This window comes from Barbus barbus (genome assembly GCF_936440315.1).
Source record: "Barbus barbus genome assembly, chromosome: 39".
In the NCBI taxonomy this organism is placed as follows: domain Eukaryota; kingdom Metazoa; phylum Chordata; class Actinopteri; order Cypriniformes; family Cyprinidae; genus Barbus; species Barbus barbus.
Window position 1 is genome coordinate 23,660,993 of NC_136717.1, and position 13,535 is coordinate 23,674,527.

At 38.1% G+C, this 13,535-nt stretch overlaps 1 protein-coding gene across 1 annotated transcript; it reads right to left on the reverse strand.

Moving 5' to 3' along the window:
- Nucleotides 1-157: 157 nt before the first annotated feature.
- Nucleotides 158-12,509, reverse strand: LOC306858985 (G1/S-specific cyclin-D2-like). Its single transcript, XM_079399803.1, has 5 exons — nt 12,069-12,509; nt 10,911-11,127; nt 8,842-9,000; nt 7,850-7,998; nt 158-2,687 (listed from the first exon to the last, which is right to left on the reverse strand). Exons 1-5 carry the CDS (start codon nt 12,369-12,371, stop codon nt 2,520-2,522), a joined length of 996 nt encoding a protein of 331 aa, XP_079255929.1. The 5' UTR covers nt 12,372-12,509; the 3' UTR covers nt 158-2,519.
- Nucleotides 12,510-13,535: the final 1,026 nt, after the last annotated feature.

Below are 13,535 nucleotides of genomic sequence, written 5' to 3' on the forward strand. Positions count from 1 at the left end.
ATATTCCCATATGAAAATAACTAAAATTCTGAGTTTAAGTGCCTCTTGCTTAAAACCACAGCTGTGTCAAAAAACCATAAGGTCTAATTCACATGAAGCGCCACAGAAGAGCGTCAATTCAGTTCATGAAGAAAAAAACTGAACCGTTTTTATTTTTCAAATTGAGATTTATTTAATCGAATGTCTGATAGGTCCAAATGAGGTAAGTGTCCTAGGGCAAAAATAAAAATTATTATTATTTTTAGATGTGAAGGTGGAACAAAGGGTGGCTGCTTCAATATAATTCAAACAAAATTAAAAACAACACTTTTTGTATCTAAACAATGCATTGCCCCATGTCTTACCATCTACCACCTGGTAAGACAATACATTTATTGCTGTTTGGTGAGTGTGTATCTGATAAACTACTAAAAGAACAAACCTGGAGGCTTAACAAACTAGTTGAGGAGCTTTAACGCCTCTTTTTAATCCTACTACTCTTCTATAAACTTCTGCCTTAAGTACTGTGAGGCATTGTGACTGTGGGCAGGAACATTATTTGAAAACAATAAAGGCGTTTATTATCACTGAGTAAAATAATAGCTAAGTTAGAAAAAGAAGTCGGAAAACAGTTAAGTTAGATGAAATTAAACACAAATGAAGCAAGACTGTTCATGCAAATATCTGCAAGTAACCGCCAAGGCACTTCATGCGTGAAAATAATTGACAGTGTAAATGCAAAAAGAAAACAGAAATGCAGCCACCATGAAAACACGTTCAATAATTCTGATATAGCAGCAACATGGAAACCGAAATGAAGATATGCATTAGCTCTTTTTTCATTTTTCTTTTTCTTTTAGCAGCACTGGAACACAAGTTCAAACATTTACACGGAGATAAAGGAATGGGAAGAACACAAAATGAACTTAAGAATATAGTAGCACACAAACTCACTCAAAACTTAAATGGGTGAACACTGAAAATGAACATTGTTTGAAAAACACTCATAACATGGAGTTCAGTTGCATAGATGTGTTGGAAAGGCATATTTGTGGAACACTTCACACCTCTTCAGTTACCTTTAGGTCCACTGATATAAAGATAACCGACTTGAGAAATCAATTTTCAAAAGTGCAAGAACAAACTAATGGAGAAAGAGAAAAGAAAATGGCATGTTTCAAAATATCTTTTTCCTATATATAAGAAAAGTTCAAGTAGATGACTGATCTTTTGATAAAATAAAATAAAATAGACTACTAAAATAATGTGATTTAATGAAATTTGATGATGTCCTATCTATGCTGACATGAATTCCACACAACAAAAGTAAAACACAACCAATCTTGGCATGTCAAACCTCACCATTTCTATTGGCAGTTGACTGTTAGATCAGTTTTTGGTCTAAATTTAAAACTATAACCCGCAAGCACACCTAATATGGGAAACCAGCCCCAAAACAAAAATAACTTAAGAAAAACAAAATATAAAATTAAAAAAAATAAAATAAAATAAAACCCTTAGAAATGACTAACCCTCCTCTTTTACACCACGGATAACCAGCGAGAGGTGATATCTGAAAGTGCATTTGTATCGTGTCTTTGCTAAGAAGGACTCCCAAAAGATGAAATCCCTCCAGCATTGCGATTATCCCTGACCCATAAGTGCTGGTGTTCAAACAGATCAAACGAGCAAACAGCATCACGCTTATTCATTACAAACATTATAGAGCGTTCCAGAAACCACCTGTCTAAAACCGTTCGTATTTCAATCACGTGCAAAGTCTTTCAATCTGTATTCTTCGATTTGCCTCTTTCCTTCCTTCCCTACCTCACCTTTACTCCACCTTTGCTACATGCTTAGTGTCCATCTGAAACTGTCCTGCGAGCTCATGAAGCTGTGATGGTCACCATGCATGGATAGAAACCGTTTAACATATTCATATATGCTTATTTCATGCAATAACATTCACTGTAAATAATCCCTATAATAAGAGTTACTTGTACCTGAGAAGCAACTCATCAGATCATTGTATTAATATCTCTATGATAAGCAAACAGATCCCACTGAAAGGACTGATGGATGTTTCTATCCACTCTGTAAAACAGCATTTTCGTGGGATCACATGCATCCTATATTATATAAAAAATGGCCTCTGGGAATTACTGAGCAAATTTTATAAGAAAAAGCATCATATGTTTAACAATAACAGGTATTATTATTATAATTTTTAAATAACCATATAAATTATAATAATAATTATAACACAGTTGCATATGATAGCCAAGACAGATGTATGCTCTTTGTTAAGGAGTATACAACATACTGCATTATTTAATCATGGTTTGTTTCAATTCAATTCAAGTATGTAAAACGCCACCGCCTGCGGATATGACCGCCTGTTTTGCTCCGATATAAAACATTAAGCTTGTGTTATGCGCATATGACCATCTAATGTGGCTTTGAAATTAAACTTAAATACAGTAACAATAATAACTGAATCTTTTGTAGGCTGAGGAGGTGGATAGGAGCAGGAACCGACATCATAAGTTGACATCACGGACATCTGTAGGGGTGCAGGACAGGTTTTGAGATCGCATCCCTTTGTTGCTGGCTTTGCCCTCCTGTTGCTGTTGATGCTGTTGTTGACTTTCTTTCAGGCTGTTGGTCAGTAACTGCTCGATCTGCTCTTGACAAGACTTCAGACAGTCCTAGAAGAAAGAGACAAAAGAAGAAACCGTGGTAAGGAATATGCACACTAGTGTCAGCTTCGGATGGTACTGCATGCATACTCTTAAAAATTAAGGTTCCAAAAAGGAGTTTTCGCAGCAATTCCATAGAAGAACCATTTTTGGTTCCCCAAAGAACCTTTCAGTGAACAGTTCTTAAAATAACCATTTTCTTTCTTAGTGTAAGGTTTTTCCATAGAAACCATTGATTACAATAAATGACTAATTACTTAAATTATCGATTACTTTCCACTTAAAAATACAGGTTTTTTATTGGCATTAACATCCATGGAGCCCTCCCATTGCACAAGCAATTCTTTGTTGTGTAATAAGGTACTTTAGATTATAAAACTGTTCTGAAAGGGGTCATCGGATGCAAAATTCACTACAAGTTGTTTGAACATAAATGTGTTGGAAGTGTGCGTACACATCCATCCTATAATGACAAAAATCCCTTTTTTTAAATCCTCTCTCTCAAATCAGGCTGTTCTGAGGTTCCTGTCAGAATGACGTAGATCTGCACAGACCGCTCCGATCTACATAAATGCACTATGTTCACCCGAATCATTCGTGATCCAGCTTTATCTACAGAAGTGAGTATAAGGGTTTTTATGAAGCTTTACAAATGGCTTTTCCTAATAATGTGCTAGTTAGCCAGTTTCGCAGCTGAAGTTTAGTATGCTCCATAGATGTATATACCTAGATGCCTCATTATTAACTGTTTCTATGGGCTGCGATATGTAAGCCATCCAGGCGCACAGATGGCACTAGGGACGGGGGGGACATGACCCCCCCAGATTCATAGTGACCCGATCTGTCCCCCTCACTGTCTCTACGAAAGGCAACATCAGTATACGGAGGATAAATCAGGGTTTCCGCTATGTACATTAGCCTAAGTAGTGGCGGCCAGGCCACATGCGCTAAGCCATTTTTGAAAAATGCTTTTGACCGCAGTGTCTGACCGAGTCCCAAAACACGTGTAGCCAATCAGCAGTAAGGGGGCGTGTCTTGTACTGATAGAGAGAAGAGAGTGCTCTATTTGAGTGCACAGGAGTCAGGACGTATATTAGCAGATCGACTATAGATAGAGAGAGATGCAGATGAAAAAAAAAGAGGAAAATATCATAGAAACAAAACATTAAAAAGAAGGGTTACGATCAGGCAAGAGGTAGGACCCGTGTAAGTATAGATCGGAGCAGCTTTCCAGCGGTGGAGAGAAACTCAAGGAGCAGGAATGGCTCGAATTGGACATCGAGGTTGTGTTGTTTCTTTTTGATAGGTGAGTAACGTTGATTTTGCTTTGTCTCACACAACTTATCCTTGTTGGGTTTTGCTTGAATATGCTTTTGTGTCATCTTTGCTTGTTTCTGCGATTGTCGTTGCCATGGTTGTGTATGTAGGCTAGGCCTACATGTGGATGCTGAGATTTTTTTTTGTTTCACTTTAACTTTCGAGATTCGCAATCGCACATACTCTGTTTATACTATGGAGCAGCAGTACTAAGCCAGTACTATGAAGCTAGATTCACACTTCGGGCACACCCTCTTCCCCCCCCAACAAGTGGACTGCGGACAGCTTGGTCCCCCCCCAGTTAAAAAATCCCATCTGCGCCCCTGAAGCCATTTGCCTTTTTTGGAACGGTCTGCGAATCTTTGAGCGCATGTGCGTCTACAACAGCAAGTTATACGCTTGTATATGTTTGAATATTCATTGATTATTATTGTGAATGCGAGATGGCTGACGCGTCAATGTATCTGGAGCGGTCAAATAGGGATCTACACATATCTATGGTCTGCTCGTCACTCCACGGAAGAGGGGGGCGGAGTCAGCAGAGCTCACCAGCATTTAAAGCAACATGGACTAGAACAGCATGCTGAAAACAGAGCTGATTTTGACAGGATAAAGAAGGCGTTTTTTACACTACCATTGAGAAATTTTAACCAAAATATGTTATAGACTTTTCATTAAGACCCTAAAGAATCAACTTGTGTAAAATGGGCATCTGATGACCCCTTTAACACAAATAAAAAATGGTTGTTTTAAGAACTGTTGACAAAGTTTTGACTCTGCACAAAAGATGTACACAATTTCCCAAATACTACAATTATGCTGTTATGTAATTACTTCAATGATTTGACCATGATTATTGTAGTAACTAGATTCAACAAATGGGTGTAGGATTTACTTGAAATGTTTTTCCCTCAGAAATTGCTAGTAAATTTCACAATTAATTACAAAGTAATTGCAAGCAACATTGAATTTAACATGTTTTTTTTTTTTTAAGTAGAAAGACTGAACTAGTACTTTCTTTTGCTCCATTAATCTTTGTTGTTTTTACAACTTAAAAAAAAAATCATGTTTACAGTTTCAGAATCACTCACCCTCAAACGCCACATAAAATAAAACTGCTGTTGTTCTCATGTTGGTCAGATGTTTTCCTGTCTAAATGGGCGGTTCTTAGCCAAAATGAAACTGTAAACGGTTTCAGATGTATGCCAATTGGCTATGTAGGACTGTGTACACTCTTAATTAAAGTTCTTTATTGGCATCGACGGTTCCATGAAGAACCTTTATCATCCATAGAATCTTTCAAGGTTCTTTATAGCAGAAAAGGGTTCTTTAGCTTTTTAAATGTTCTTCACATTAAGAAAAAATATTCTTTTATGAACTGTTCACTGAAAGGATCTTTGAGGAACCAACAATTTTTCTACTATGGCATCACTGAAAAAAGACTAATTGGAACCTTTATTTTTCAAACAATAAAACATTGATATATGTGTCTCTCTTTCTGCAGAAATGTCTGACAAAATGATCCCGTATCAAACTCTCGTCTTTTTCTCAGGATAATTAAAACCTGTTCTTTCCCTAAACCGAATGAGACGGCCACAACAGGCCTTGTCCTGACAACTACAGGCACAGGAAGGAATGATTGCTAACGGCAGCATGTGGTGTTTTTTTCCAGAACTTCAAATGTAGAAAAAAACTTAACACATTATGTTGAGGAGAGAGAAAAGAATGTGTTAAACCTTATGAGTGTATGTGAGGAGTTTAAATGGGGCGTTCACTCTCTGGGTCCAATTCAAAAAAAGTTTTACTGTGAGACTTTCAAAACAGCCTGAAGCCAAGATGTGTAAGTTTGTGTAAGAGCCTGAGAGTGTGTGTGTGTGTGTGTGTAACATTGCACTTTAATCCACAGATGTGGTTGAGAGGCCTGTGTCTCGCCACAAGTATGCAGCTCTGAAAACACTTCACCATTGCTGCAGTGAACACACACAAACACTCATTCATAAAATGACACATTTCTCCATTTCCATACAGTCATGCATGAATGTCCTGCAAACGCACATGTCTGCTATGTCCACCGTCTTGACTTCAGTATTGAAAACTCGCTTGAAAATTGACAATGCTAAACTATCATTTAAAGGTGCCATAGAATGCATTGATACAATATTTTAAATTGTTCTCTGATATCTACATAGAAGGTATGTCTTAGGTAAGGGCAAATATTCTCCAGAAACGGTTTGATATGTGCATTTACAACCCTAAGATTTCTCCCTAGAATGAAATGGCCTGTTATTGGCTTATTTGGAAGGGTCATGAATAATAATGTTGAGCTCTGCTCTGATTGGCTGTTTCACAGTGCGGCTCATTTCAGCTCATTTCTCACACAGCAAGGAAGGAAACACAGGGAGGAAAATATATATTTCAATACTTTCTCTCACAGTTATATCATCGGGTAATTATACTGTATATAAAATGCAGGCATTTGGGAGCCGCTATTAATATGTGGGGCACTGAAACTGCTTTCAAAGGCACGATTGCTTTTTACTTTCACTTTTGCTTCCCAGATTCGCGATCACACATTTATACAATGGAGCGGCAGTACTTACCACACATAAGATGCTTGTCAGTGGTGCTCAGCATCTGTAAATCATTCGCCATCATCCTCAGTCAGCTCTCCTTACTCCGTTTAGGTAGTAAGTGAAATCTAATGTACTGTAATGTAACAGCCTACCGCTAACAAAGAGCTAGCCATGTCCCTTTAGTGGCTCGCGTTATTTGCTTTCCGTGCCTTTCTGAATACAGACACCAACCCATCCCTGCACATCACATTCCCTGCACAGCCCAGAACATAACATTTATTTCCATGATCTGCCATTTTCGATCAACTTTTAATCAAGTTCTGATGATTCGGCTGGTGGCTGGCCTAGAACATGGGCGGGTATATGCAAATGTTGGGGAAGTAACTATTAGTGATCCCTGTTACGTCACAGTCGGTGTTATGTTCTGATTCGCCTATTTTTCAGTGGTCTTTTTTATTCACGAGATTTACATAAGGAGGAGGAAACAATGGTGTTTGAGGCTCACGGTATGTCATTTCCATGTACAGAACTCTTATTATTCAACTATGCCAAGGTAAAGACAGTTTTCCATTCTATGGCACCTTTAATAAATGCTCTCAGTCTCTAGGTTTCTTAACCAGGGGGCCTCAGCAAACTTAAAAGTGTTTAATGTAATAAATTACTGTTAATATATTGAAATAATCTAAATTAAAATTATAGAAAAGGATATAATCATATTTTTTTTTACCCCTCCATAACTATTTTTACTGATGAACATATAGCTTTTGAAACATCTGGAATCAGAAAATTATTTGTAGTTCATTTAATATATCTTTAGTTTTTATATGAAATTAAAAATGTTAACTGAAACTAAAATATTACTAAAACAAAATTACTAATGCTAAAATGGAAATAAATAAACTAATAAAAACTAATAAAAAGTACAAAACAAGAAATAAGACAATAATAAAACATTAATTAAAATTAACTTTTTTTTTTAAATGGATAAAAACAAAATAGCATTTCAGTGATATTAAGACAAGACTGCTTGAAATAAAACAGATGAACCCTGAGATGTGTCCCGTCCCAACTTCTTTTTTTAATAGGAAATACAGAAATACAGAAAAAAAAAAAATGGGTGATCAGGAAGTTGTTCTTTCATAAAATGTCACAGAATGAATGGATTACTGTACAACTAAAAAAATAAACTAGGGCTAATCCTGAGTTAAACTATATATTGAATGGTCATTTGCTATATAGTTACTGACAATTTGTTTCACTTCTTTTTTGCTGGACACTTACCACCTCAGTGTGGGTGATTTTAGCCAGCAGCTCCGTCAGACTGTCCCCCCACAGATTTTGGTTGCTCTGGTCGGGCTGGAGGCCACATACTGCTGCCCCCACACATCCTGTGGCGATCATGGAGGGAGGGTACATGGTGAAGCTGTGATCTGAGGAAAAAACAAGCACACATGCATCAGTGACCTGGTCAGTACGTTCCCTAGAACATTACTCACCTGTGAGAACATTCAAAACAACTTCCCAGAAAACAGTTGTGATAATGCAATCTGACTGAGGAGTCTTACTGCATCTTACATCTGCTTTGAATTCCACGCAAACCTGAACCTGACTTTCACACGCTCTCCAGTTTCAGACCTGTTTTAACATCACCACCTCCCTTAAATCGTCCTGCAGCTGCGAATGAAAAGTGAGGAGCGCCTTCCTTCTCATCCTACTCCTACTTCCTCCCTTCATCTCTCAGAGGGCTCTGAGGTTTCCAGGAACTACTCCCCCTCTTCCTCTGCCTTGAGATCCTGAGAACGGGACCTCGGTTTTCAGTCAGGGAGGAAAGCCTCTGCTATTCCGTGCTGGAAGTCATTTGTTTCCTCTGCTTTGTTGGTGTTAGCGTGCTGCTTATTTCAGGACGCAACAGTCATCCTTGAATAAACACCCTACACTCGACTGACTGCCACTGTACAGCAGCTGTGCAGTAACCCAACATTCCTAACTTGAGAAAATTGTTAAAGGCAATGACAAAAACATTTGCAATAGCTCAAAAAGGCTCCTCCGTCTTGGCTCATGTTCAGGCCTCAGCCTATTGAACAGATGCAGGGCCACAGAAACACACCCAGTTAAACATACAAATCTTTTATATAGACACAAATAACAAGGCAGAAAGCATCATAACACATTCACATCATACATCTTTAGCACAATAATGGTTATGTTTCTGCTTATACAGACACATTTCTGACAAATGCAGTCAGTGCACTGTCACTCAACTCGGGTCCTACCTGTTGCACAGAGGGCGATGAAGGTTTGCGCGTGTTTGCGGATCAGTGTCACTCTGTCTTCAGGGAAGGGCAGTTTGTGCAAGATGTGTTCGATAAAGTCAAGTGGGGTGATGGCAGCCAGGTTCCATTTCAATTTATTAAGAACCACCAACTCCCACTCCAACAGAGAGACAGAGAAAGACACAAACAGAACAAGAGGTAATGAATATGACTGGCAGGAGGACAACATATAAGATAAAGTTACTATATTACCAACAATCCATCCAATCTTTTTAGTTCTGCATCCATACAGGTTGCAGAAAGGTTTGGTTATTATCTCAGTTAAGGACAGGCCCAGATGACCAAAGGATGTTCTTTCACATTTTCAGTGCAGATTGTGGCTGGTGAAAATCACTTAATTAAAAAATATAGGTCTCCATAGAATCTGCTAGCAATCACATTGTTTACTACATAGCACAAGCTGATTGGCTGATTTTGCAACCAATGAGATTGCTTGTGCAACATTTAAATAGTCTGGTTCAGTGTTCGCTGTAAGCTGATTCACCTAAAACCCTCTACCTCCACCTGTCTAGATCTGCTATGGAATTTATACATGCCTATTCATGCATGTGGACTGGTTTAGGATTTACTTGAAAACTCAGAAATTGATAGTGAATTTCACAAATAATTACAAAGAAATGACAAGTAACACCAAGTATTTTCTTATATAGTCCAATAATCTTTGAAAATTCATTTTTTACAGTGAAAAATAGCATATGCAGTAAAAGTACATATGCACTTTTACTGTTAACAGGGTCTGCAAAAATATTCAACAAACTATATCATGTACATAACATAGTATATGTATATTCAGTACCACAGTATCATAATCTGATATCATCACTCCACTAGTGTTTGTCAGTGATAATGTATTTGACTTAATCAATCCTGACTGCAGCCTATTTTATTGCCCTCTAGTGATTCAACTGTGCAAAGTGTGTCTGTCTTGTGTGGTAAAAGCCAATCACATGCCATACTCACACCAGGCTAAAACACTTAAAAATGCAAAGACATGTATTGCCTTAAGACAGAAGTTGTGACATAAATCATCATTCCCTACTGACATTTAAAAAGTCTAGGTTGTGTTTATGTGTTACTCAACACTTGTGATTCTTCAAAACGGGGGAGAAATTAGTCAAGTTGCTCTTAAAATATGAATCTGTCTTGCCCAAAGGGACATCACGGTTGTAAAATACATCAGGTTATCATGCAAAGCTCCACACCCCTTGTCTTTGATCTCCACCAACCAGATGCTGCATTCCATACACACACTCGACTTCCTTCCTCGCACGTGCCCAGCTGGCTTTGTTTCACCTTCTGAAGCTGCTTTCTGAGAAACTCTTAACAACTGAGACATGAGGGGAAAACCAGCCCAAAGTGAGAAGCTCTACACCCAGTGAGGAGAGAGTGAGAGAGATTTAAAGTTAGTAAAGACTCTGCCGAGAAGGGACAGCCTCTGACAATGACACCAAATCACCAAGGTCAAGACTCCTAAAGCCACCTCTGGATGCTTCAGTTTGCTGATGTATCTGTTTTATACAAGAATCGCCACTGCGGTTTATAAGAAATCTTTTTGTTTTGACCCAGTTGTCTTTCCTGTTCTCTTTATAATATCCAAAAGCTCTAGAAATAATTTCGATTTAGACACTAACAGGGTTTTACCAGCTTACATGTGATTAGAAAAAAAGTGTACAATGTAAGTAGAGAGTGCATGCCAATTTATGGGAACGGTACCAAATCATCAAAACCATTCTCACGCTGATCAGAGAGGCTAAAAATCAAAATTGCATTTCATTACAGCTCAACCCAGAAGACTGTTCAACATCAAAAACAACCATTAGGGGGCAAAGCAAGCTAAATTCACTTCCCCAACATCTAAATTTCACAATAAAAAGAAAAATGATGAATCAGCAGATCACAAGCCTAGGGCTAGCCTATATATAATCTAAAATATATAATCTGGGGTTTGAGTAATATAGAATTACAGAACAGATGGAGGACTTTTTGCTCTCATCAAGGCCATCAGCTTACCAGCAGTTGTTGAGATGTAATGGAGTTGTCTGTGTACATGCAGAGCTTCCTGGCCGACAGCGGTTGGCATGCTTTTAATTTTGAAGCCAAGAAGAGACACACGGCCCCTAAGAGCTGCAGATAACATTTTCTTGTAGGAACCGCAGCTAAAAATCTGTCCAGGTAGTTCATAGCCATGGGAAAGACATCCTCTTCACATTTCTCCTCTTCACAAACCTACAAGGACAAAACAGAATTCATTCACAATTTAAATGATCAAGGCTCTGTAATATTTAGTATTTGTTTGTATGTCCTTGCTACAACTTCTGTTGTTGTTGTTGGCCCAATGCTCTTAACCAGACATTTTTGTTCATATTCTATTTTGTTTGTAATTAGGCTATTTATATAGGTGTAATTATTTTTTATCTATAGCTACTATTTGCAGCTTGTACAATAGGCTATGTGCTTACTGTTACTAACTCTTTTCATGAGAAAGAGGAACTTTCCAGCGGTGAAGCTCTTCATTCATTTCAAGCAGGGTGTGCTGTGAAACCCAATGACGCCCACACATGACTGCTTTGGTGATTCGTCACGTTAAAAAATATGATCTAAGTAGGTTAATGTCAATGACAGCATATAGTATCGTGTATATGCATCGCATTAAACTATTTCCGACAATTATTATGCTGTTTTGATGAATTGAAATGCATTTAAATCGAGGCTTCTTAACATGGCTGCACTTTCCAACCGAGCAACTCGAAGGCTCAGTCCGTTTCAAAAATTCTCAAAAATTACATAAATGTATAATATCATTCATAACACGCATGTAAATAAAGCAAAGACCCCCATCTGTCTAATAATGCGTGTCTTGAAGAAAAATACTAAAGCGTTTTCTATTAAATTGACATTTATAGGCTAGCATACACAATCGCGAAGTGTGGAGATTTCAGCGTTGCATTTCCTGATCAAACTTTTCCTTTGCACATTGATTAACTACACATATATGCTATGCTACATGCATACAGGTGTGAACAAATGTTTTCTTGAGTTTGATTGTCTGCATCGTAATAAAACGAATGCAAGCTATAGCCTAACAGTTACTTTAGGTACTTCCCAGCCTAATACTTATAACACAGTTCAAGCAAACGGTCTCCAATAATAAAACTTTAACTACAAACCTCCAACATCCACGTCGCGACCATCCGCCTCATAAAAGGCTGAATGTCTTTCTGGACACGTTTAAAATAGGGTCCCTGCGGAACATATCTGTCCTCCACTGTTAAAAGACTTTGCAATACTCTTTCATCGCAAAAGATGTTGGGATCTCTCTGAGCTCGCATGATTGCGTCCTTTTCCAAGCAAAAAAGTTCCATGTTTGGGCTTTTCTCGGTGATGCTAACTAATATAACCACCTCACAGTGCCAGCTGCATGTGGCTGTGCCTATGCAAAAAGGACGAAGGTGCTGTTGCCTTATAGGCATCAATAGAACTCGTCTCTGTTGGAACTTTCACTTTTTACATCACGGAGGCTGCAATCCCAGGCATGAGTCTTTCCTTCTGAACTACAGACACAGATGAAGCAGAACAACTCTTCTAACTGCATGACCACCCAAAAGGCAATGTCAGTCCCTCCTCCTGCAATTCACGTTGCAAAAATGCTCAAATTCTCTCCTTCCTGCCCAGTCATTGCACATGCATGGCATTCTAGCCAATCCTTAAGTAAACCTCTCCTCACAGCCCCTCAAATATACTACATTTAGTGCACTTTGAAACAAGTCCTGGGCGGGATAATTATATAATTTTTTTACATGCATGATCATGACACACGATATGATGTCTTTCTGTTTTTTTGTGAATATTATTTCCCATCACGTGCAGATGCACATGTCCTATCAACTCATTTTATTCGCTGCTGCCATTTACTTGCATTCTTTTAAATACCCCATCTGTAAATTTACTGAGTGCTGCATTTCATGCACAATTCAAATGCATGTAATAAATGGGTTAAATGCATTTAAGGTCTCACTAACTAAGCAGCTCTTATTAAAGCACAGTGGAAATCCCTATAACATATAGGATCTACGTTAACAGTTTATCACAAGATGACTTATAAAAATATGTGCGATAATGATGGTATAGTGAACAACAAATCACACAAAAAGCTTCATGACACAAAAGAGCCTTCAAAGGGGGAAGTGACAAGTTGGGCTTGATGGGTTACATAACAGTGTAATACGAATAGCCAATAAGAAAGCAAGAAAACAGCTTGAATGGACAACTTTTACAGGATATCAAAGACATCATTGCCATGCTTAAAATTAGGTTGATAAAAACATGGGACATGCTTTCCTTCATCTAAAATATCTGGTCATCCAGATAGCAATATTTTTGTTAACTGCACATGTCTTTATCTGTCTTTCTCCATAAAGCAGATGTTGGTTAGTAAGAAATAACTGACGAATTAACCATGTGTTACAGCCCCGAGAGATGAAACCACAATTAAATGATAGGCTGCCGCCTGCCAACCCACAAACCAACACGCATATTCATTCATTATTTGATCATAACAGTCTGTGACAGGTGATGAAGGTGAAATTCAATTGTGAAATGGCGTTTTGAGTAACACCCACATTATTCTAATGAAT

Coding starts and splice junctions, on each gene's coding strand:
- LOC306858985 (XM_079399803.1), bottom strand. CDS start 12,371: ATGCCTATAAGGCAACAGCACCTTCGTCCTTTTTGCATAGGCACAGCC. Junction 9,001..10,910: donor TACATCTCAACAACTGCTGG/TAAGCTGATGGC, acceptor TCTCTCTGTTGG/AGTGGGAGTTGGTGGTTCTT. Junction 7,999..8,841: donor CATCGCCCTCTGTGCAACAG/GTAGGACCCGAG, acceptor TTTTTTCCTCAG/ATCACAGCTTCACCATGTAC.